Consider the following 25907-nt stretch of genomic DNA (forward strand, 5'->3'; position numbering starts at 1 on the left):
GCTGTAGAATGTTCCATAAGACAACATGCTATATTTTCCATAACTTTGTCATAAGAATGATATAAGTCAAGAAAATTGTTCTTTATTAGGAGATTAAAGAGACATGGCAAGCAGATAACTTCCTTGAGCTCTAACTAGCTCCTGGATTAAACATTTAAAAACAATAGCAATGATAAAGGACATTTAGGGGACAATTGGGTTTTCCAGGTGGCGCTAGTGGTAAAGAACACACCTGCCAATGCAGGAGATATGAGACATGGGTTCGATCCTTGGGTCTGGAAGACCCCCTGGAGGAGGGCATGGCAACCCACTCCAGTATTCTTGCCTGGAGAGTCCCATGGCCAGAGGAGCCTGGCAGCTTACAGTCCAGAGGGTTGCAAAGAGTTGGACACAACTGAAGCGACTTAGCACACACACGTACAGGGGACAATCAGGGAGATTTAAATATGAACTGTCTATTGGATAGTTATAGCAATGTTTAATTTCTTGACTTTGATATTGTGATTATGTCAGAGAATGTTTTTATTCTTAGGAGATAAACCCAGAAGTATTTAGGGGTGAAGCATTGCTTCAGACAGTTCAGAAAAACTAGAAATCATATATTCATCTTATATAATAATATATTGCTATGAATATAATTATAACATAATTATGTCATAATATAATTATGTAAATGACACTAATATATCATGCTGCATTATATATGAATGTATAATGAATTATGTGTGATATTTGATATATATTGCTATTATATTGCACACATGCTTGTACACATATGCTTGCATTTATAGCCTATTCTTTCACTGTCACACCGTGCACCCTCTCTTACCCATACAGGTGTCTGTGCTCCTGCAGGCATGCGCCATGCATTAGCCCCTGCCCCATGGAAGCTGCATTTTAATAGAGAGAGACCCTTCACACCAGGGGAAATGCTGAAGGTGATCCATTTCTAGCAGTTTCTCTAGGTCCAACGAGGAGATTCTATGGGCCTGAGGAGCCCCGTGGCTCCCCTGTCCAGAGGGGTGTGAAAGGCAGGTGTTATCATCAGCCAGGAGTCCCATCCCCTTTCTCCTGCAGCCTCGTGTGCAAACCTCCTTGGAACACGAAGTTTATTTGCCTGTTCTTTCTGTTGCCTTTAGTCTCCCCACATATTGAACATAGAAGCTGACTTTAGGCCATGCACAATGTGCCCTGGGGCAGGATAACAGAACGTTTTAGAGAAGTTAGATCAGACAGACCCCCGCCTTAGCATGGGGTTATCCTTGGCTCTCCTTCTAACCTGCACCCAAGACCCTCCCATCCCCCCCACCTCCCACCCCCTACAAATTTTATACAGCTTTTCTCACAGCATCAGTGCACCCCACAAACAGGTTTTCGAAAGTAAGTGGGGTTTGGCAGAAACCAACATAATTCTGTAAAGCAATTATTCTTCAATTAAAGAATAAGTAAATTTTTAAAAAGCAAGTGAAGTTAAATTAACTGGCTGCTGCATTTATCTATTAAATCAGTTAAACACAGGTTAGAAAGTCCAGTTTGGTTACTGTGGTCATTTCTATAAAAAGTTGAGAAATAAGGCCCTCGGGGACCCCTATAATCCCCCATATGGCAGCACTTCTTTGAGAAAACTGGATTAAACTCCTCACCATTTTGACTGAAAACACAATTTCCAGAATCAAGATGACTAGAAAATCTGAGGAATTTGTAAATCAAATTGCATTTTAAATGCATTAGAGCGTACTGTTGATATATATTCCATGGTAACACCTTCTGTGAAAGAATTTGATGGATGCTTTTGTACAAAGAGAATTCCCATCCCCTGGCCTGAGCTACCCCAAGGCTGAGTTTGAGGGGGTTGGATTTTTTGTCAATCAGTTTTGTAGCAACTAAGCGCTATTGAAAATATTTGTTTTTTAAAATACCACATTTTTCCAGCTTATAAAAATAGAATTTTCTAAATATACTGAAAAGTATGAAGCAGAAATGAAAGTCACCTCTAATTTCACAACTGAGTGATGATTGTCGAATTTATGCATGCGTGTGCATATGTAGACATCTCTAGTTAGAAGCAGGACCTTTCCTTGTGAATTTGCTCTGCTGGGTCTTACCCCCTAGGTTGTAGAAAGTAGGAGATGGTGTGGGCTTTCTATACCCAGAAGGTAATTGGTGTCAGAGACTTTGTGAAACAATAGGCACCAGTTAAACAGGAAACCCCTGCAGGTTGTGGGGTATGAAGCAGGAGGTCCACAGGCAGGACCCCTTCTGGGTCATTAAGGGGCAGTCCTGAGAACACAGCCTGGGAGCCCAGCGAGCCGCCTCCAGTCAGCAGTTCTGCACATTTGCTTGGAGGCTGCTTCCCTCTCAAAGCACATGCTGGACGTTTGCTCCCCGTTGTTCTTTTCCTCCTTCAGTTTGATGTTCTTTCCACCCCTACCCTCTCTGGACTGACAAGATGCTCTTGGATTAAACAGATGTTTGACCGACACACATGACCACCACTGCAGAGAACCTTGTGTTCAGAGAGGTCCATGAGGGGCAAAGCTTATTCCCCTCAGGACCGACACTGTTAGGCTGGGGTGATGGGCACTGGCTGGTGCAAGAGGGCTGTGGGGGAGATGTAGCCTTCCCAGCGTATTTTTACCCACCTTCCAGGGCTGCTTGAGAGTGTCAAGAGCCTGGCAGGAGACCCATAGCCTGCCTTCTCTGTGCTAGGGGAAGCCTCAGGCAGCCCAGCTCTTCCCTAATGAGAGCCACCAGGTGAGAGCTTTGGAGACTTGCTGTAGGGAGAGTGGGCTGTCCCTCAGAGCAGCAGGTGGCCAGTGGAACAGGGCCCTCTCTCTCCCTCTCTGGTATGGAATCTGGGCTCTACCACTGTGTGTATGTTAGTCACTCAGTAATGTCCGACTCTTTGCAACTCCACGAACTATAGCCTGCCAGGCTTCTCTGTCCATGGAATTCTCCAGGCAAGACCACTGGAGTGGATTGCCATTCCCCTCTCTAGGGCTCTACCACTAGATAGCTGTATTAACAGAAAAGGTTACTTGAACACTGCATTCTTCAGTTTGCAAATCCAAGAAATGGGGGTAATAGCGGTACCCTTCAGCTGGGGTTGTGATTCTTCAATGAGTTATCACACATAATGCATTTAGCATGGCACCTACCAGAGTGCATAGCTAAGGTGGCTCAGATGGTAAAGAATCTGCCTGCAGTGCGGGAAACCCAGGTTCGATCCCTGGGTCAGGAAGATCCCCTGGAGAAGGAAATAGCAACCCCCTCCAGTGTTCTTGCCTGGAGAATCCCATGGGCTAAGGAGGCTGGTGGGCTACAGTCTGTGGGGTCACAAAGAGTTGGACCCAAGTGAGCGACTAACACTTACCAGAGTGTAAGCCCTTGCCAGCCGTTAGCTAGCATTGTCACTGTGTAGGTCTGCTCAGGCTTTAACAGAATACCATAGACTACAGGCTTAGACAGCAGAAAGTTACTTTTCACAGTTCTGGAGGCTGAAAGTTTGAAATCAAGATCTTTGTGTTCTGGTGAGGATTTCTGCTTGGCTGGCTTACAACGCCTTTCTCGTTGTATCCTCTCATCGCAGAGAGCAGGCGGGCTCAGGTCTTTTCCTTTTCTTATAAGAGCACTAATCCCATTATGCGGGTACACCCTCATGCCTACATTTAATCTTTATTACCTCCTAATGGCCCCCCCAACTATCACACTGGGGATTAGGGCATTGATGTATGTATTGGGATGTGTGGTGGCACATTCAGTACTTACTGGTCATTATTGTTTTTATTGTCCCTTTGCAGGGTGTTCTTGGGTTTGGGACAGTCTTTGAAAGGGAGGGAAGGAAGAAGTGGGGAAGATCTTTCTGTCTCCAGTAGGTCTTAAAGCCCGTGGTGGTGGGTCTTGAACCTTTTAGAAACTATCTGCCTTCACAGTGTTCTATTTCCCTCTCCTTTTAACCTTTAGGGAAAGGCTCTTTTTTGCTTTACTCTAGGTAAGAGGGAAGAGGAAGAAAAGTCAAGTTTATTCGGCAGCTACTTCTCTGAGCTTGGCGTCTGGGTGGGGAGGGAAGTCACACCATTGATTCCAAGCCACACCCCTTAGGGCCATCACCATCATCCCCCTGACAGAGGACAAGGCCTGCAGAGGCTCCAGATGAGGAGCACAGGCAGTGCTAGGTCACTCCTCAGAAGTTTCGGTAAGATTTGAACCTAAGCCTCTGACCCCACACCCTCGCACCATGTAGCTGGTGTGGGGAGGAGTGAAGCGGCCACACCTGGCTCAGAAGTAGGCTTGGGATGGATGCTGAGTGCAGCTGTTGTAGGAAAGTGCACAGTCTGGGCCTTGCAGTCACATGGTGCGTACTCGCTGGAGCTAAGTAGTGAGGCTCTTTAGACCCCTGAATCAGCAGCCACCAGTGGAGGCTGCCCCCCCACAACCTCCAGATCTGCCAGGCCGGAGTAACTCTCCCACAGAAGCTTATTTTCAAGGGATGCTAACCCAAACTGTATTTTCTTCTGTGCTCTTGTCCCTCCTCAGCCCCTAAAGACAATGAAGAACGTGTGTTTCGGGAGCGCATGCGGCCCAGGAAGCGGCAGGGGGCTGTCAGGCGCAGGGTCCACCAGGTCAACGGCCACAAGTTCATGGCCACCTACCTTCGGCAGCCCACCTACTGTTCCCACTGCCGAGATTTTATCTGGTAAGGTCCTCTTTTCTGGAAACCTCTCAGTTAGACTTTTCGGCAGCAAGAGGTGGGAGGAATGGGTCAGGAGATTGGACACTTTATGTAAAAAATGCTTATGTGCTTTAATTCTTTGACTACAGAAGACTTTTCTGCAAGGCTGAGTGGTGCTTGGGGGGCTAGATGGGAAGAAGAAACTATGATTCCTGGTTCCTACATATGGAGATATGTAGGATCATATCATATCTCATATTTGAGGAGTTAAGATTTTATAACCAATGATGGCATTGTGGTTTGTGGGTTTTTTTTAAAAGAACTCTTAACTTTTAAAGAGGGAATCTGAATTATTTACCAACATAATGATGGATTTCTTAGATTTGTTTTAAAAAAATAACTGGAAGGAGGGTTGAGGGGCTAGGGGTAGAGATGAAACAAGGCTGGCCATGAACTTATCATTGTTGGAGCTACTCATAGATACCTGAGGGTCTACTATATTCATCTCTCTATTTTTTTATACATTTAAATGTTTGCATAGAAAGCTTAAAAATATTTCATTGCCAATATTTATAATACAAAGCAGTTCTTAGTAACTGTCACAACACTGGTGCTGATAGGATGCTGAGATTTCAGAAAAGAGAGAAACATTGGCTGGAGTACTCAGGGAAGGCTTCCTGGAGGAGGTGGCAATTCTCTTTTTATGATGACTAGGATTTTGATAGGCAGAAACAGGTAAGTAGCAGGCCTTTTGGGGAGGTGGAGAAAGACAAGGAATACTGGCCTTGGGGATTAGAGGGGAACTTTTGATGAATACCTACCTTGTGTCAGGGTTTCTCTTTGGCTCTGGAAATCTCTAAATCTTCCCAGCCTCCTATGAGCTATATATTATGAACACCATTCCACTAACAACAATACTGAGGCTCAGAAATGAGACCAGCCTATGGCCCTGCAGCTAGGATGTGTCAGAGACCTGATTCCACCCTGGTGAGCACAACTAATAGCTCATGCTCAGCCTCCCTAGCCACCTCTCTTAGCTCGCTGGAACTGTTGTGGAGTTCGCATGTTGGCAGTCCCATGGAGGAGAGTGAGCAAGGCCATACTGCAGTATGAATGCAGAAGGGGAATACTCAAATTGCACTCTGAGGACCCCCTGGATTCCCATGGTGTCCAGGAACACCTCATCTCATCCTTGTGGTGTTCTGGAACTAGTCACAGAGGTTGGCATGGACATCCAAGGTGACACAGTTTAGAGCAAAGTCAATCTGATTAAAGCAGAAATAACACCCAGCTCCATCCACAGACACGTCTTATTCCTGGGGCTGACAGCCGTCTGACCTGTATCTCTGTATTTTGGTCAAGAATTGGGGGACAGGTTCTGAAAGCTTAGCCTTAGAGATTCAGGTCTCCTCTAAGCCCATGGCCAGTATGACCGAACTCTGGGTTCCCTTAGCTGTAGCCCCAGTGACTTCTGGCTCCTCTCACTGGACTGGGCACTGCAAAGAGCTGACCAGTTGGTGGTGGTGTCCTGAGCACAGGGCTCAGGCCAGGCTGGCTGGATTGTCCTGTGTCCAGGCTGACCCTAAACCTGCCCTAGGGGACCCATGCTGGCGATGGAAGGAATCTGTGATGTTGGCCTTTACCCCAATGGTAGATTGAAATCCCAGTCCTGGCCACACTCTGCCCCATAAATCTTGACTACTCCTGGAATGCTCAGGGAATATGCTTGCCAGTGAGAACCTTTCTCCACAACTGTCTGCAAAGAAGGGCACACTCAATGACTTGAGGCCCATGGAGAACAAGCAGGGTCTCTGGGGCTTTCCAGAACACAGCTGGGCCCCTGGAGTGGCTGTTTGTATAGGAAACTGAGCCCTAACACTGACCAAACCTTGCACCCATTCCAAGCACTGGGGCTGTTCTTGATGGCCTTCAGAAGGAGTCATTTTAAGGCACCCTTCAAGTGGGAGCGAGATTACTACCCCACTGCTGAGTGGACTCCACTCAGCATTTGGTACGCTGTAGGCAGTGGCCAGAATGGGGTGGCTTTGTGTGGCTTTTGACCTCCTGGAATTCATTTTCTTAAAGAGCTGTTTTCTTCTTTTCAGGGGTGTCATAGGAAAGCAGGGATACCAATGTCAAGGTAAGAGCGTGTTGTATGAAGTAAATCCCTGGGAACCACAGGTCAGTTCAGATCACGACTGCCTGTGGAAACAGGGGCTGGGTTGGATGAGACTCAGAGCTCTGTAGGTCCTGCATGGTCACGCTCTCTCTCTGCAAAGCGAGACCCCGATTTTCTTTTGTCCCTGCCTGGCCGTCGCTCCACTGTATCTATGTGGGAGTAGATGTATAGGAGTGCCTGTGGGGACCACCATCTGCAGGTGGCCCAGGGGGCTCAGCCTTTTGGTGCAGTGTTTTCGGTGCACCTTCTTCTTTCCCCATGAGATGGAAAGCTTCAGGAAGATGCCCTTTGGAGGCCCCCTGTGTCCTGAACCAGGTTCTGTGTGTTCTGTTAGCTCCTCACTCTCCAGCCCCCTGAAGAAGCTTCCTGCCCTGCTTGTTTTATTCTGTCTCGCTCATGGTCCTTGCTGTTTCTTTCTCTCTCCCTCTCTCTCTCTCTCTCTCTTTTTTTTTTTTTTTTGGTCTCTTCTGTATCATCATTAGCTCTTAAACATTTAACAGTTGCTCGAAAGTATGAAAGGGTTTGTTTATTCCCCAGTTAATTGATTACAAATGCAAGGTTAAGTTATGTAGAACTGGAGGGTGGTATGTAATGAGGTCATGCTGAGGCTTCTCTGTGGTTGGAACTGGGGGACCAGCCACTAGTTGACTTGAGTCTCACCCCTGGGCCTGGGGTAGCTTCTGTGGGACGTGGCTGTGTCCTGGAGGTGATGTGTGAACAAGCGATTACACATGTGACGGTTCTTGGATTCCTTGCATCACCTACTGCCCACACTGGCCCATGACACTACACAGTGTCAGCCATTTCTTGGGGAAGTATTACATACAATGAAAAATTTTAAATTTGGCACAAAAGGTATATCCAGATCAAGGAGCTAGAGAACTTCTGCGTCACAGAACAGCCACTCACGTGCTGCTGGCCTCCCTCCCACCCCAGCCAGCCCTGGTGGGACCTTGAATGGAACGCAGGGAGTTGACACTGCTTCACGACTGGGCGATTGCTTCCTGACGCTGGCATAGAGAAGCAAGAAAATTGATTGGTAGTCCTGGAACTAGAGAAAACTGCTGATGCCCTTTGGATATAAATGGTCCATTCTTCTCCAGAGCATTTAGGAAACCCTGATGGCTCTGATGGCAGAGTGCTTTGAAGTGATTGCATAAAGGGCTTCAGGTAGGGCATTACCATAAGACTCTGCGTTGGAGACAGAAGGGGCAGGGCTCCCCTCGCTCCTCCACAGAGACCTCATTGAATCCTGGGACGGAACCTTTCTTCCCCTGCTTGTCGCTCAGCTCTCTCATGTTTTGCTGTTTGCAGTCTGCACTTGCGTGGTCCACAAGAGATGCCATGAGCTCATAATTACGAAGTGTGCTGGATTAAAGAAACAGGAAACTCCTGACGAGGTAAATATTTATAACATTGAAATTCTGGGCTTTCTTCCCTGCTATCCCCACCCTCCACTGCCTCCTCTGTGGTCCTCAAGAAAAACCTTATCTCTCTGAGGTCCTGTTACTTTCTTCATTGTGTTGATCAAAAATGAAGGGAGTTGTCCACAGCCTTCCGGCATGAGGTACAATCTACAGAATGAGTGCAGCTCAAAGTCAGGCTTGTGTGTGTGTGGATATGATGCCAAGGGTTGTATGGCCCCCAGAAGAAAGCCCAGAGGAAAATTTGAGTTATTTTATGTCATTATCTCATCGAAACAGAGAAAGGACTCACTGACATGTCAAGGGCTCCACACAGCTCATAAACAGTGAGAGACAGAACACATAAGCAGGAGCTTTATCTTTATGAGGTGATGGAGGAATGGAGTGGGATTAGCGAATCTAAGAAACACTTAAAAGGCTGGAAGAACCACAGTAATAACAATAGCTGACATTCACTGGGTACTTGCTGTGCCCTGATTTAAGCACTTTATCATATATTATTTAAAGCCATAACAACCTTAATGAGATCTATCTTCAGTTTCCAACAGAGAGACTAGAAGCATAGAGAGGTCAAATTAACTTGCCTTAAGCCTCACACCCCAGTATGTGAAAACGCCAGCCAGTCTGTTCCAGAGTCTGAGCCCCTGACCACTGTACTATGTTCTCATCTTAGAAACTAGTGTCAGATTGACTGTTGCAAAAGTTGTTAGAAGTAAGAAAATTTGACTTGAAGCCAGGTTTCTCTTAACTGAGTAATTGAGAGAAGAGTGGATCCACGAACAGAAGTAAAAAAAAGCCTCTTCGAGAAAATGACAGGTGTGAATGTGAGTAGAGGAGTTATCTGTGTTCACAACAGTTGATTTCAAAGACATACTTTTAATTCTTGGTGAAATAAATAAATATCATACAATCATAGGCCATTAGTATGAGATAGACCCTGGGTGGGATTACAATCAGATAGGTTTATAATTAGGCTTCCAAAAGGAGTCCCTTCTATTTTTAAGAAGCAGGGTCTTCTACCTGCGTCTTGAAAACAATTCAACAAAGTAACACCTTGACACCCAAAGCATCTTTATGGAAAGCTCTTCCATCTCCGTCTGATTTCACACCGTCTCTGGAAAGCAGGAAGGGACGAGGCTTAGACTGAGCATCCCACGTCCCTGGAAAGCAGGCAGCCCAAAGCACCAAAGTCGTTTACTGAGGTTCTGCAGTCATGGTAGGAAATCGCAAGGCACTGTCACCTGGCTGTCCTGATTCCTGTTCTAGGATTGTAACCATAAGTACGCTGTTACTCTCATTAGCTTTTTAAGTAAATGAAAGAAAAAATAATTTCCTTGCTGTGTGTCTGTCTTTCTTCTTAGGGACGTTTTATTGAGCATTTATTGAGCACTTCCTGTATGCCAGATGATTGCTCCATGACCCACAGAAACAAAGAGGATACATGATTCCTGCTCTTAAGGAGCTCATAAGTCTCAGTAAGGTTTTAAAAAATGATCTCATAAGTTTTATCAATTGTGAACCTCTGCAGATGTTTAAACCTCTTTCAAACCTTCTTGGAAGGAAACCCTATGACTTCACGCCATGCAGGCTAGAGGGTTGAGATTTGAAATGCACAGAACCCAGCTTAATCTGTGACCTAGTTTTTCTGATTGTATTTTTGAGGCGAGTTCCCAAACTTGGTACCTGTCCCCGTGGAGACTAATTGCCAGGGATTGATTGGGGTTCTTAGTGTAGTGGGATTGGTTGCCTGTCCTGCTGCTCCCTGAGCCCAGTCTCTTTTAGTTATTATATTCCTGGCCCATCGGGGTGATGCCTGTGCCCTCTGCCGGGCACAGGCCTTGGGGGACGAACCTTCAATTTCACTCTTTTGTGTAACCACCCGAAGTGTGAGGCATGTACACGCCCATCATACATATACACCCCACACCCCCATGGCTCTAAACACCAAGCATCTAATGCCCTCCCGTTAAAAGGGGGCTCTGCCAGTGGGCTCCCCGGAACTTTGGCCACAAGCGCTTGGCCGATGCCCTCATCCTGTCTTGTGTCTCTGTGCTCACACTTAGGATTCTTGCCGTTCCCCAACTAACCAAGAGTGCTCTCTCTCTGTGTTATCTTCCTTCCTTCTCTTCCTCTTTGGCTTTTAATCTTCCGATTCTCTCTCTCTCCCTTTTCTCCCTCCCTGAGTCCTTTCTGTTGGGCTTGCTCACCCCTCTGTTGCTGTATTTCCCTCTGAGTGCTGTGTGCGTCTGAGCTATACCTGTGCCGCCTTCCTGGATGCTCGCAGGCCCTCTGATCCTGCAGCACAGTCTTGTGTGTGTGTCATCATTCTCACTCACCATCGTCTGATACTTTAGAGTCCTTAGTGGCTGCAGCTGAGGGTCACACAGCTCTCCCGCCCCCACAGACCTCCTAGCCACCTGGGATGCCTCCCTACCTCTTTACCTTGGTTGCCACCTCATCCCTCTGGGGCCAGTCCTGGGAGACCATGACTCTCCCCTTAGTATCGACCCAGCATGTCTGCAGTACCTACAATCATATGTTTCCTGCCTCTTCTGCCCCTGGGGTCTCATTGATCCCACAGCCCTGTCTCCTAATGACAACTCTTCAAAGCCAAAATGTGAGGTCCAGATTGCGGGCTATGTGCCAGGGGATTTGGAGGTCTGGAGTCCTGGATGGGACTGGTAGGGGATCAGAGTCCACAGAGAAAGTGGGGTCAGGGCCCTGGGAGGAAGGCTGTCTTCACCATGTTCCCAAGGAAGCTTCAGAGCAAGGAGCTTAGCTTTGACCCTGTGATTTGCCATCCCTGCAGGTGGGCTCCCAGCGGTTCAGTGTCAACATGCCTCACAAGTTCGGGATCCACAACTACAAGGTCCCCACCTTCTGCGACCACTGTGGCTCCTTGCTCTGGGGCCTCTTGCGGCAGGGTCTGCAGTGCAAAGGTAAGGCGCTGGGTCCTGCTGCTCCTACCCCCTGCACCCGAGCCCCTGCTGTCCCTCCACTTAAAGACTCTTTCTTCTTGGAGCCTCTAGAGTGCTCTCCAGGGCTGACCAAAGGACTGGGCCCAAGCCCTTGCTAAGCCGTTGTTAGTTACTCTGAGCATTTGCCAGGCAGTCTCTGTGCGGAGGCTTCCAGCGGACTCCATAGAGGGAATCAGAAGAGAGAAAGTGTGACTCCACCTTTTAAGACAGTGAACAAGCTGGGACTGCAAGATGAGTCTGAAAAAGTACAGGAAAAAATTAAGGAAAAGATACACTGGAGTAGAAGGGAAGAAAAGTGTTTGGAGTTAGACTGTGAAATAAGTCATAGACATTTTTTTCTGTCACCACCCATGGTTCATAGTTTACTTTCAGAAAAACCCCTGCTAAAATGCTGTCACGTAAGACAGATTGCTCCTTCATAGACCTGTGATGGATGTTATATTATCCTTCTGGCCCCCGTGAGAAAATAGGCTCAGAGGCTAATTTAACCTCTCCATGTAGCTCGTGAGCAGAAGTGGGGTTTGAACCTTGACCTCTGGGTCTGAGTTTCCTCCTTTATTTCCTGCTGTTCTGCCTTTGAATTGACTTCTGCTCAAATGAGTGTCCTAAGTGACACAGGGAACACCACATAATATGGGGAGGTGGGTTCACACTCTGGGGTCTGATAGAAGTCCAGGGTCACAAGCTAGGCCAACTTCCTCACAGAGTTGGACAACCATGAACTATTGGCCTGGAATACCTCACAGACACTATTTACAAACAATTTTTTATTATTTTATTAAATATTAAAATTTTAAATTTTATTAAGTAAATTTAAGCTTAAAAATGAAAAGGTATTAAACTATGAAATTAGTTTGTTATTAAAAACAGTATTTTATTATTACTGAATGCATCATTAATAAATTCCCATTGTGGAAATATTAGAGAAAGAGCTAAAGTATAAGAAGGAAATTGAAGCTGTGAACCAATTGGTCACTGAAAGGATCCCAGTGAGAAATTATGAAGATTGGAAATAAGGTATTGGCTGTACTGGGAACAGAGAAGGGAAATAACCTAAGAGATGTTGATGAGTGATTTATTGTCTGTAGTGATCAGATCCAACTGGGAGGATGGTGGAAACCCATGAGGGAGGGCAGGGCTGGAGGCAGAGATGGTGGAGTTGAGCTGGGGACGTGTCAACTTTGAGGCACCAGTGGAAAGTACATGAAGCTGTCTGACTGTTGGAAATTCTCACTGAAACTCAGGAAAGACGTCTAGATGGAGCACTTAGATTTGGATTTGTCAATGTTTGAGCAGTAGTTAACCTATAAAGTAGATGTCATCCCCAGGATAAGTACCTTGAGTGAAGAAAGAAGACACCTTGGGAATCTGGGGACGAGGTAGGGTATCAGCATCCTAGGATGAGTGTGCAAAGGAACTGCACGCTCTGAGGGAAGGGCTTCAGAGATAGAAGGGAAAGTGGCAAGGAGTGGAATCATAGAAGCCAAAAGAACTGAGAGTACTTTAAAAAAAATTTAAACAGGGAGTGATGGATAGTGCCAAATGCTTCCAAAAAGTTATTTAAAGTAAAAAGTACAACATGGGAAAATAGAACTATCATATGATCCAGCAACTCCACTTCTGGCTATTTTCCTGAAGAAATAGAAACACTACTTTGAAAAGATACACATACCCCCTGTGTTCATTGCAATATATTTACAATAGCCAAGATATGGAAGCAACCTAAGTATCCATCAACAGATGGATGGGTAAAGAAGAGGTGTTGTGTGCACGCACACACACACATGCGTGTGCACAGTGGAATAATACTCAGCCATAAAAATTAACTAAATCTTGACATTTGTGACAACATGAGTAGACCTAGAGGTATTATGCTTAGTTAAATAAGTCAGATTGGGAAAGACAAATAGTGCGTAGAATCTTCTTCTTGTTATTGTTGTTCAGCTGCTAAGTTGCATCCAACTCTTTGTGACCCCATGGACTGCTGCACGCCAGGTTTCCCTGTCCTTAACTATCTCCCTGAGCTTGCTCAAATTCATGCCCACTGAGTCAGTGATGCTATCTAACCATCTCATCCTCTGCCGCCCTCTTCTCCTTTTGGCCTTAATCTTTTCCAGCATTAAGGTCTTTTCCAGGGAGTCAGCTCTTCACATCGGGTGGCCAAAGTATTGGAGCTTCAGCTTTAGCATCAGTCCTTCCAATGAATATTCAGGGTTGATTTCCTTTAGGATTGACTGGTTTGATATCCTTGCAGTCCAAGGGACTTTCAAGAGTCTTCTCCAGCACCACAATACATAAAACAGAAAGAGACTCATAGATATAGAGAACAAACAGGTGGTTGCTGGAGGGGAGGTGGATGGGGGATGAGGGAGATTAAGATACAAAATAAAAGTTACAGAGATGAAATGCACAACATGGGGCATAGACTGACTAATACTGTAGCATGTCTGTATGGTGACAGATGGTAACTAGACTTACTGTGGTGCTCATTTTTTAATGTACAGAAATATTGAATCATTATGTTTGTGCACCTGTAACCAGCATGGTACTGTAGGTCAGTTATGCTTCAATAAAACTGAAAAAAAAAAAGGTGGAACATGGGGTTGGATTTAACAATAAGGAGATCACTAGTGCACTCAGCAGGAGCTGTCTTGGTGGGGATGGTCACCCAAGTGCAGAGGCTGGAGTGAAAACAGAAGGTGAAGTATTTTCAGGATATTTTATATAATCAGAAAAAAGACAGTGGCAAAAGAGACCATTAATGATCCAGGAGAGACAGGGGATTGTTGATAGAACAGGGATAGAGAGACGGACACCCCTCTTCCTGGTGAAGGGAAAGACTCAGAGCCAGGCCTGCGTATAGATACGTGTCCTGTGTCAGGGAAGGGGGTCTAGGAGGAGATGACTGGCAGAATGGTCATTTAAGTTCCGAATCTTTTGAGGGCACTGCAGTTAAAAATAAGTTCCTTTTTTAATCAAGTTTGTAAAGGAAACGTCTTACTGTTCTCCATAGTGGCTGTATTAATTTACTTTCCTACTTCCCTGGTGGCTCAGATGGTAAAGTGTCTGCCTACAATGTGGGAGACCCGGGTTCAATCCCTGGGTCGGGAAGATCTCCTAGAGAAGGAAATGGCAACCCACTACAGTATTCTTGCCTGGAAAATCCCATGGACGGAGGAGCCTTTAGGCTACAGGCCATGGGGTCGCAAAGAGTCGGACACGACTGAGCTACTTCACCTTCTTTCACCTACAGTGTAAGAGGATTCCCTGCTCTCACACCCTCTCCATCATTTATGTATAAAATAGATCACTAAGGAGAACTACTTTATAGTGCAGGGAACACTACTTGAAACTCTGTGGTGACCTAAATGGGAAGGAAATCCCAAAAAAGAGGGGATGTATGTATACAGCTTCCCAGGTAGCTCAGACTGTAAAGAATCTGCCTGCAATGCAGGAGACTCAGGTTCGATCCCTGGGTTGGGAAGATCCCCTGGAGAAGGGAATGGCCACCCACTCCAGTATTCTTGCCTGGGAAATCCCATGGACAGAGGAGCCTGGCAGGCTACAGTCCGTGGGTTTGCAAAGAGTTGGACACGGCTGAGCAACTAACACACACGTATATGTATGGCTACTTCACTTTGCTGTACCACATTGCAAGCAGGACATTGTAAAGCAACTATGCTCCAACAATTAAAAAAAAAAAAAAAGGTCAGCAGATAAAAGACAGCCCCAGACTGCAGCGCTTCTAACTTGAGAGCAGAAAAGTCTTTTTAATTACTCTGTTTCTGATGTTGATAATAAAGAAGATTAGGTAGTGATGGCATTAATTAGAGTGTTATCAGTGATGAAAGACAATAAATAGCACACCATTTCATTTTATTAGCTAACCCTTGTTAATTTCCCCAACTTTGATCAATACAGACATTGGCCAGACTTCTGAGTTACAGTGTGGGGCAGCGGGGAGAGAGAGTTCCCTTACTTCTGAAATAGGAGATCCTTTTCAGAGTTGAGGTGAGAAGTAAGTGGGGGTGTGGAAGGCACAAGGAGGGTTGGAAATAGCTGTCATAAGAAGTGAGGATGAACAGGACAGGAGGAAGTGCTGGCCACTGGTACATCTTATGTTCTGTGTGAGCTTCCCAGATGTCCTTTCCCTTTCTAGAATTTCAGCAGTGACCTGGAAGAAACAGGGCCTGTCCAAAATCCTTTTTGCCATTAGGTAACATGGAAACAAAAAGAAGAGAAATAAAGCAGTGCAGCAGGAGTCTTGAATGCTCTCAGCAGAGGAGTGATGCGCTTTTGGAGAGTGGAGTAGTGGTTGCCAGGAAGCAGAGCGCCTGCTTTGGATGGGACTCTGATGAGGCCATGTCTGGTTTTAAGTAACTCTATTAATTATTGATCTATCTAGGGACTCTAAATGAAGACACCATCATCTCATAAATATTGATAACTTAGAGGCAGCCCAGACACCCAGATGTGGCTGCCAGGGCTGTGGGTCCCTGAATGACCCCGGGAGAAGGCAAGGTTGGGGAACAGTGTGTTCAGCTCTGTTTTGGCAGGAAGCACCCCAAGTCTGCTCAAGTAAAGGATGGGGAGAATGAGGCTGCCTCAAGTGAGGATTCCTGGTCACTGGAGCCCAGCGGGACATGAGAGGAACAGGCTACACAGAGATGAGAGGGTAGAGGCAATTCAGAACTTAGGGCCCCAACAAAGGTTTACAGATACTTCTGTCCTATCCTCTGTTACCATGACTTGACCTTTTCCCTCTTGCTCCTTTTCTCCTCCTGCTGCGCTTTTCTCCTTCTCTCAATTTATTTTTTAGATTCACAGTAAAACTGAGCAGAAGATACAGAGATTTCCTGTATATAGCCTGCACCCACATATACCCAGCCTCTCCCACCATCAACACCCCCCACCAGAGAGATGCATTTGTTAAACAGTTGCTGAGCTTACACTGACATATCACAATCACCCAATATCCATAATTTACATTAATTTCACTCTTGGTGTTGGACACTCTGTGGGTTTTGACAGATGTTTAATGACATGTATCTGCCCTTACAGTATCATACAGAGTAGTTTCACTGGCCCCCAATCCCCTGTGTTTTCTTCTCGCTTTTTATCGTTTTTCAGCCTCAAGTCTTTTTGTCCCTGCAGGCCCCTTATCCTGTGGAGAGGGCGATGGCCAGAAGAGGCTGGGAGGGTCCTAGGCAGGGGCCCCTCTTACCTGGGTCTAAGTCTGGTTCCACTCCTTTGATTGCTAAGAAAAAGAAATCAAAAATTCCTGACCTGCCTGGGGGCTCAGAGCAAGTCCCCAGGGAGCTGGAGTTAAACCCAGGTGGCTGGCTCCTGCACTGCCTCTGGTCTGTGATCCACACCCTCTCCTGTCTATGGAGACTCCTTCAGGTCTTCACCTTTGTTGAATCAGGCTGGCTTGGCCTCCTGGGCTGGAGCCCCCATCCCCTGGTCATGGTGGGATACAAGCCACTTGACCTGCTGGTCTGTGGTTTCAGCTTTGTTGCCCACCCCACTCCTGAGGATAAAATGTTTAGGTGTTTTCAATGAAATGGGTTTTTCTCAAGCTTGCATCTATAGTGAAGAATCCATGAGATGGTCCTGGTCACTCTCCCTTCAGCCTGAAGTTGCCTGAGCCACATGGGTTCAAGGGTGGTGGATATACTCTTCCAGAGACTGTCCCTCTGTCAGCCAGGGAGAGAGAGCATCACTACCCCCTTTTACTGGCAGGGATGGAGACCAGTGTGCACAGAGGGGTAAAACCAGGGACCCGTGGGAACCCACCACCACCCTCGAGGCTGCCCCCTCCCTCCCGCAGCCCAGAGGGGCCAGACGCTTGGAGAGTGCTCACAGGCTGTGTTTGAGAAACTGAGCTCCTTTATCAGGGTAGAAAGACACCAGCACTAGGCAGGATATTTCATTGCTGTCTTTTTTTTTTTTTTTTTGGTCACCTAGCAGGGTCCTAGCTTCTCAACCAGGGATTGAACCTGTGCCTTTGGCAGTGAAAGTGCAGAGTCCTAACCACTACCCCACCAGGGGACTTCCTCCTGTCCTTTATCTTATGATTTAAGTGCTGGCACAGTTGCGCTGTACCTCTCTATAGACTCACTGAGGGTCTGTCTGAGCACCTCAGCCACTATTAGCCTGTGCAAAAATTAGCTTCAGATGTTCAAATACTCGCGTCACGGAGGCCCTTGAACTCTGTTTGTTCTTTCCGCTTTAAGCCTGCTGCTTCCTTGACCTGACTTTCACCTGCACAGTGAGTGCCTCCAGGGTCCTCTCACATGTGCTTTATTTCTCCATTGACTTGTGGAGTCAGTTTCCCCAGAGGTAAAGACTCCCAATACCTTATGATTTTTGTTTCCTTCTCTAAAGAAGATGTGGGGTTCTCACCTGCCCCAGCCACCACCCCCCCCCCGCTCCCCACTTCTCTTCTGCCTGTTAGCTCACATGTCTCCAGCACAGCTGCCTTGACATCCCCCAGCATCTGGGTCAGTTTAACAGAAAGTCAGACCTCTTTACACAATTCAGTCTGCCCTGCAGCACCTGCAGCAGCCCTGGCTTTCCTGTTCTCCTCTGGGGTGAGCCCCCTGCTCCTGCCTGTCCACCCTGACTGCAGCTCTGTGCCAAGGTAGGGAATGAGGTACAGTTGGAAAAGGTCTGGTCTGGAGAGTCCTGAAGAGTCTCCTTCCTGGCTTCTTGACTCTCTCTGAGATCCTATCCTAATAGCAGCTGTGAGCCAAGGCTGCTTTTGTGGACTAAGGGGGAGAGAGTCACTCCCGTTCCTGCAGGTGATAAAGAACAGGCCATCTATTTGGGGGCAAACCCCCTAGGCAGAGAGCTGGAAGCAGTGAAGATCCCAGATTAGGAGTCTAGGGAACTGATCTGTGCTGGTTCTGCCACTGCTTGGGCTGGGTAGTTGCAGGGAGGCCCCCTGGTTAGGCGACCCTGGGCTTCCTTTTAACTCCAACTGCATACCCACCTTCTGAGAAGTATAATGAAAGTAATGAAAAGTGGCCATAGGAGCCACAAAGATAGGAGGAAGGGAAGGTTTTCTCGCTCCCTTCCCTTCCCTTCCTTTCTTTCTTCCTTCCGTTAAAAAAAAGTGGATATTAAAAAAACAAAACAGTAAAGTTAGGAAAAAGGATTTTTATTCTCTTCAGTTTTGAAAATATCAGCCCTTTACTATTATTTTTTAGCAAACAGTTTCCTTGTCATAGGGTTTCCCTGGTGGCTCAGCTGGTAATGAATCCGCCTGCAATGTGGGAGACCTGGGTTCGATCCCTGGGTAGGTAGATCCCCTGGAGAAGGGAAATGCTACCCACTCCAGTATTCTGGCCTGGAGCATTCCATGGACTGTATAGCCCATGGGGTCACAAAGAGTTGGACACAACTGAGCGACTTTCACTTTTCCTTGTCATATCTTCAACTTTTATTTGTATTTTTAGAATTAAAAAAAAAACAAATAATACACAAATAATTCTCACTATGAAAGATTCTAGCAAGACTTAAGTATATGTATAAAAATGTTGAAGTCTGTTATATTCTCTTACCATGTCTGTTTCCAGCCCTAACCTCTACTAACAATTTGCTGGGCCCTTTTGAGCCCTTTTGTGTACATCTGCTACTCCCATTCTTGTCTCCTGCCCAGGACTCTGCATCAAGCACTCTCCCACCCCTGCCAGCCTCCATGACACAAGCACACAACTTCCTGCTCACAGTTGTGTGTGTTTTGCCCCTGAGCGTGGTGTGGCTGGCTGTAACCTGTTATGCTATCAAACCACTGCTCTGGCTCACCTACAAGGGCCAGATGACCCTCATGTAAAGAGATTTCTGGAGGACGCTTAGGCCTGCCGGGCTCCCTTTGTCGCTTTCTCTCACAAGGTCTTCTGCCTGCTTTGGGAGGATTCCCAACAGCATAACCCACCCCACTGCAACACCGGCTTTAATCTCAGCTATGGAAAGGGTGGAAACATGGAAACGAGAATGAAGGTCAGCATGCCCCAGCCCCCGTCTGTCCTGAGGACAGCACCGCCTATAGCGCAGAGTAGGAGCTCAGCAAATGTGTGTTGAGACACTGGGCAGAAGCAGAATAATGATCTTCCTTTTTGAAGAGCCCCAGCAGTGCAGCTCATCCCGGTGAAGCGGTTGAAACGTGAACAATATGAAGCAGCCTAGAATGGGAATCCTCAGGGGACTGGCGTCTGGGTGCTCACCAGTCTGGATGAGGGAGAGAAGGGGGTGATTCAATTGGTTTGTCTGCCTTGCATTATTATAAATGAGCTTCACGTTTCTTTGCTTCTAGCACTTACTTTCTCTTCCTGACCTGCGGCCTCCAGATGTTACTTCCAGCTTCCAGGAACCGCACTGTGGCTGCTTAAATTATGTCAAGTTCTCTTCTCTCAGCCAGCTTTGCCCTCGTGTTTCCAGACTTTTCAAAGCTCTTTCAAAGTCTCTTTTTCATGTGGTTCATGTTAACTGACACGTCACTGGGTTTTTTTTTTAACCTTACATATTAAGACAACTACACAGTTCTCCCAAATAAATAACAGATTTTTTTTAACGATAAATGAAGTCCCCAAATATCTTTCTTGTTTTGCTGACCAGTCAACCTGAGCGAATTTGTTTCATTAGGATGGACAGGTTGGTGTTACAACACCAGAGGGCGCCAGCGGCTAAATCACATAGATAAACTACCCGTGCTATGAAATTCTCTTTCTTCATTTGGTTGCTTCATGCTTGTCTATTCTGTCACCTCAAGAAGAGACGGAAGAGAACTTGTATGCGATGGGATGGGTGGACAGGTGCAGATGAGCCGAGCTGAGTATCAGAGGGTAGCTTTGCCAAGGGCAGTGGGACAGAGAATTCAGAGTGCTGTTGCCTGGAGTCTGGCATGGGTCTGAGGATTTTTGAGCATTTTTAGTAAAAACTCAATTAATGCAGGCAGCACCATGGCCAGGCTGTGGTGGAGCTTTCTTTTTGTTTATATTGCCTGAGAAAGCTCCCCTCTCATCAGCACACGTGCTTCCCCACCCCCATATTCCTGCCTTTGGCTCTGCGGGCATCTTCAGCCGCATAATTCACTTGAGCTCTTCAAGCCTGGGTTGGATGCAGGAGAGTAGGGTCAGGGCTGTCCCTCCTCCAGGTCAGTGGTCAGGTAGTGCAGAACCCTGAGGTCTGGTCATCCTGCCTGATTTTATTCCAGAAAGTGTGTGTGTGTATGTATGTGTGTTAAAATAGACTTTAGCTTTTGGAGTAGTTTTAGGTTCAGAGCAAACTTGAGGAACAAGTACAAAGATTTCTGGCATACCCTCCTACCCTCGCCCACAGACAGCCTTCCTCACTATCAGTATCCACACCAGAGTGATACATTTGTTAAATCAATGAACTTGCATTGACGCATCATTATCCCTCCGTTTACATTAGGGATCGCTCTTTGTACTAGACATCCTGTGGGTTTGGACAAATGTACAACATGGTGTATCCATCCTTATAGTATTTATACACAGTAGTTTCACTGCCCTGAGAATCCTCTGTGCTTTGGCTATTTACTCTTCCCTGCCTCCCCTGCAGCCACTGACAGTCCCTGATCCTTTTACGACTCCACAGTTGTGCCTTTCTGTCATGGAGGAGGACGTCATGTAGTAAGAGCTATATGCAATGTATAGTTTTTTTTTTTTCAGGTTGGCTTCTTTCACTTAGTAATATGCAATTAAGGTTCTTTTATGTCTTTTCGTGGTTTAATAGCTAATGTATTTTTAGTACTGACAAATATTCAGTTATATGCGTATACCACAGTTTAGCTGTTCAGCTACTGAAGGACATCTTAGTTGCTCTGAAGTTTTCATAATTATGAATAAGGTTGTTGTACATATCCGTGTGCTGGTTTTTGTGTAGACCTATGTTTTCAACTCATTTGAGTAAGTACCAGGAGTGTGATTTTAATGTCTTATTGGAGAATTGTTCCCTTGTTGTGCCCTTAGATATCTCTGATAACTTCCCTTGCTCTGAGTCTACTCTATTAGAAATTAATGTAGTTATTCCTGCGTTCTTTTAATTAGCATTAGCATGACGTATCTTTCTCCATACATTAATTTTAATCTATATGTATCTTACATATTTAAAGTGTGTTTATTCTAAATAATATGTACTAGGTTTTCTTTTCTGATCCACCCTGACAATCTCTGTCTTCTACTCAATGTATTTAGACCATTGACATTTAACGTGGTTTTCAATATATTTGGATTAATAACCATCTTTTTTGTTATTGTTTTCCATTTGATGCCCTTGCCCTTTTTTTTTCTATTTTTGTCTTTCACATTTTTCCACCTTTCACGGTTTTAATTGAATAATTTATAAGACTCCATTTTTTCTCTTGGCATATCCATTCTTCTGTTGTTTTTTAAAACCTATTTTCCTGGTTGCCCTAGAGTTTGCAGTATACGCTTACAACTAATCCAAGTCCACTTTCAAATATGCTCTAATACTTCACAGATAGTGCAAGGATTGCATGTGTGCTAAGGTGCTTTAGTCGTGTCCGACTCTTTGCAACCCCGTGGACTGCACCCCGCCAGGTTCCTCTGTTCATGGGGTTCTCCAGGTAAGAACAGTGGAGTGGGTTGCCATTTCCTCCTTCAGGGGATCCTCCTGACCCAGGGATCGAAGCAGCATCTCTCATGTCTCCTGCACTGGTAGGCAGGTTCCTTACTGCTAGTGCCACCTGGGAAGCCCCAGGTGCAAGTATTAATACCTTATGATAACAGAGTAATTCTTATTCTTCTGCCCTACTCCTCATATCATTGTTGTCATTCATTTCACTTATACATAGGCATATATTTTCTATACATATGATATATATATAAGCATAATAATTGAAAACATCGTTGCTATTGTCGTCTTAAAAAATTATCTGTTAGATCAAGTAGGAATTAAAAAAATAAAAGTTTGTATTTTACCATCACTTATTCCTTCTCTGATGCTCTTCCTTTCTTTATGTAGATCTGAGTTTCTGATGACTGAAGGAAGGAAAATGACTGATAGCATCTTCCTTCTTTCTGAAGAGCTTCTTTTAACACTTCTTGCAAGGCAGGTCTATTGGCAATAAAGTTCCTCAATTTTTGTTTGTCTGAGGAAGTCTTTATTTCTCCTTCACTTTTGAAGGACAATTTCACAGGGTACAGAATTCTGCATCTTCTCCCCCTCTCAATACAGTAAGTCCCCTACATATGAACCTTGAGGTTGCTAACTTTAAAAAATGTGACGGTGTGTACACATGACCAGTCATGTAAGTTAGTCACATGCCTGGTATGTATTGTCACGTGTGTGCTTCCTCTCTAAGCGTGGTGCTTTTGTGTGCTGTATAGAGTACAGTATACAGTAACTTTATTTCAAGCCCAGGATGTTTAGGAGCAAGGGTGAAAGCAATGTTGATGTGACTGTCACTGCTAAGAACCACCAGCTATTGTACTTCACTGTTATACTTTTCAAGGTACACTACAAGAGTACAAGGTACTGCACGATAAGATTAAAAATGTTTTCTTTATTTTTATATTTGTTATAAGCAAATATTACAAATCTATTACAGTACAGTGTTACATAGCCAGTTGTGTTAGTTGAGTACCTAGGCTAACTTTATTGGACTTAATTGGATTTATGAACATGCTTTTGGAACAGAGCTAGTTTATGTGAAGGGGATTTATTGTACTTTAAATATTTCACACTACTCTCTTCTTGCTTATGTGGTTTCTGAGAAGTCAGATGTAATGCTTGTCTTTGCTTCCCTTTGGGTAAGGTGTTATTTCCTTCTGACTTCTTTCAAGATTATTTTTCTTTATGTTTGATTTTCTGCAGCTTGTATATGATATGCCTAGATGTAGCTTGATACTGGTTTTGTTCTTTTTCATTTATCCTGTTCTTTCTTGTCATTTGTTGGTGTTCTCTAAGCTTCCTGGGTCTGTAGTTTGGTATCTGAATTTATTTTGAGAGCATTCTCAGTCATTTTTACTTCAAATATTTTTCTGTTCATTTTTCACTTTTTTTTTTCCTCCTGCTAGTATTCCCATACACATGTTACACCTTTTGCAACTATTCTGTATTTCTTAGATATTCTATGTATTTTTTCCAGTATTTCTCCTTTTGTTTTTCTGTTTTAAAAATTTCTATTGACACACACCCTTAGCATATTAATCATAGTTGTTTTAAATTCCTGGCCTGGTTATTCCAGCAACTCTGCCATGTCTGAATCTGGTTCTGCTTCTTGCCCTGTCTCTTCAAACTGGTTTTTTAACTTTTAAGATGCCTCATATTTGTGTGTATGAGAGAGGGATAGTCAGACATGACATGTCAAGTAACAGGACCAGCAGTAATAGGCCTTTAGTAACATGGTGCTAAGGTGTTGGGGGAGCGGAGGCATTCTGTAGTCCTGAGATTGGATCTCAGTCTTTCTGTGAACCTGTTTCTCCGAGCTATGAGCTGTATACATGTTTCTCAGGGTTTCCCCCACCTTATATAGGACAAGATAGCTAACACAGGTTGGAGTTGGGCATTTTCCTTCCCCTAGGTTGCTTAGGATCTGATAAAGCTACAGTAGTTTAATCTCTGATGAAATAGCTTCTTCTAAGAGCCAGCATTGTTAAGAACAGGGAGCTCTGCTGTATTTCAAAATTCCTTCCCTGTCTCCCTGTGATCAGCGTGTGGGATTTCTTTCTCCAATATTCCCTGTGAGCACATGGTCAAACAACTAGCGGTAAAAGTCACAAAACTGGGGGGGGACCCCATGACGGGGTTAGCCTAGAGTCTCTGACAGATCGTCCACTCTGGGACCCCAGCGGCTCACCGTTCAGTGCAGGCTTCCCTACCCTGTGCTGCTTTTCCTCTGGGTTGCTGCTTGGGAGTTTCTGTTCCACTGTTAAGATTCATATCTGTCTCTCCCACAGGGCAGCAGTTTGCCCTGTGATGTTACTTCTCTGTTAAATCTTAAGAAGACTTGTTGATTTTCCAGTTTGTTCAGGTTTTTACTTATTAGGACAGAGCAACAACTTCCAAGCTCCTCACATACTGGACTGGAGACCAAAACAGTTAATGTTTTCACCTTGGGTGTCCTGCACCAAGGTCAGCTTAAGTGATCCAGATGAAGCAAAAGACAAAATTCAAGCATGGCTTTTGTTCCTTCAAATCCAGATTTTGGATTTGAAGGGGACCTTGGAGGTCACTTTACTCAGGCTCCTCATTTTTAGAGATGAGTTTCTTTAGAGGCTGTCTACTGTGAATGTTCTTCTCTTGGGAACATTCCCACATTACAGCGGAGTAATATAGTGCACTGTATACAGGGGACCCATTTAGGTTCAGCATCCAAATGAACTTTCTTCAGAGAAACCAATTAAATTCTACAGTCAGTGTTCTGCTCCCTGAAAGGAAATTTCAGTGTGATTTTTATTCATCCATAACCTGATTATCTCCATGAGGTGGTTGATTTTAGATCTGTGTGAGGGGATGATGTGTGATTTTTTTATTTTTCTTATTTTGTCCTCCTGCATTTTCCAAATTCTAACAAGTGAACGTGTGTTCCTTTTACAATCAGAGTAAAATAAGGTAACATTTTAGGCCATGACCCTTTGGAAGCCTCTCCTCCGTGTCTCCTTACAGTCTGCAAGATGAACGTTCACCGGCGCTGTGAGACCAACGTGGCTCCCAACTGTGGCGTGGATGCCAGGGGTATCGCTAAAGTGTTGGCTGACCTGGGTGTTACTCCAGACAAGATCACCAATAGTGGCCAGAGGAGGAAAAAGGTAAGTGGTTCTTGGGTGATGTTTCTGGAGCTCCATATGAGCCAGCATCTCCGTGCTGACTTCCCGAGAGTCCCTTGGAGTATAGTTCTGAGACTGCTGGGTTGAGACGCTGGACTTGAAACAACATGTGCTTAAAGAAAACAAAGAAGAAAGAGTCATGCAGGGAATGCAGAAGTCTCCTTCGTCGATTCCAGAGGTGAGGAAAAGCCAAGCAAGTCTCAAGTGTTGTGTTTCCTAGGGCTACATCATCACCTTCGAGGTGAGGATTCTGGAATTCCCTCCAGAAAATATTCAGTTCTAGACAGGGAAGTAGCCTTATCTGCCTCCAAACCTGGCATGAGAGCAATGTTCACATTTGAGCTTTGCCTCTGGTATCACTATAATGAGGATAAATGGATGGAGAGCTAGAAACACATTCCTTTCTAGGGAGCAAGCCAAGAAGATTTGTGATAATGCTGGCACTTGGCTGCCCGAGGAATATTGTTAATGTCCCACGACGTGAAACATCTGGGCCTGTCTTTGGTGACCAAAGCCCTGTCTCTATCTGTATGACATTCCGAATGTCAGTAGGAAAAGATCCATTTGCTATAATGTTATGTTGGTGAATCAGGCCCCACAGATGTAAACAGAGCTAAAGATATCTCTAGCATTTTGTTTGAAGGCTCGTCCTAGCCTTGGCTCCTAGCCTAAAAAATGTAAGAGGGCTCTAAAAGAGTAAGTTAATGAAAAAATGGGAACCATGTTAACTGGGCAAGAAATCCTGGTAGGTTGGTATGGGCAAGTGGCTCTCATTGCCCAGTGTGTGTGTGTGTGTGTATATATATATATATATATATATATATTTTTTTTTTTTAG

The 25907-nt window shown here is 45.2% G+C and overlaps 1 protein-coding gene across 2 annotated transcripts in view; it reads left to right on the forward strand.

The window, feature by feature from the left end:
* Positions 1 to 25907, forward strand: part of PRKCE (protein kinase C epsilon) — a 546886-nt gene that overhangs the window by 337765 nt on the left and 183214 nt on the right. For both annotated transcript variants that reach the window (XM_018055186.1, XM_018055187.1), the window contains exons 4-8: positions 4537 to 4696; positions 6778 to 6812; positions 8166 to 8251; positions 11085 to 11214; positions 24910 to 25052. In XM_018055186.1, the coding sequence (XP_017910675.1) occupies positions 4537 to 4696; positions 6778 to 6812; positions 8166 to 8251; positions 11085 to 11214; positions 24910 to 25052 (554 nt within the window). The remainder of the gene's footprint in view (positions 1 to 4536; positions 4697 to 6777; positions 6813 to 8165; positions 8252 to 11084; positions 11215 to 24909; positions 25053 to 25907) is intronic.

The sequence above is a fragment of the Capra hircus genome, chromosome 11, assembly GCF_001704415.2.
Source record: "Capra hircus breed San Clemente chromosome 11, ASM170441v1, whole genome shotgun sequence".
NCBI classification, from domain to species: Eukaryota; Metazoa; Chordata; class Mammalia; order Artiodactyla; family Bovidae; genus Capra; species Capra hircus.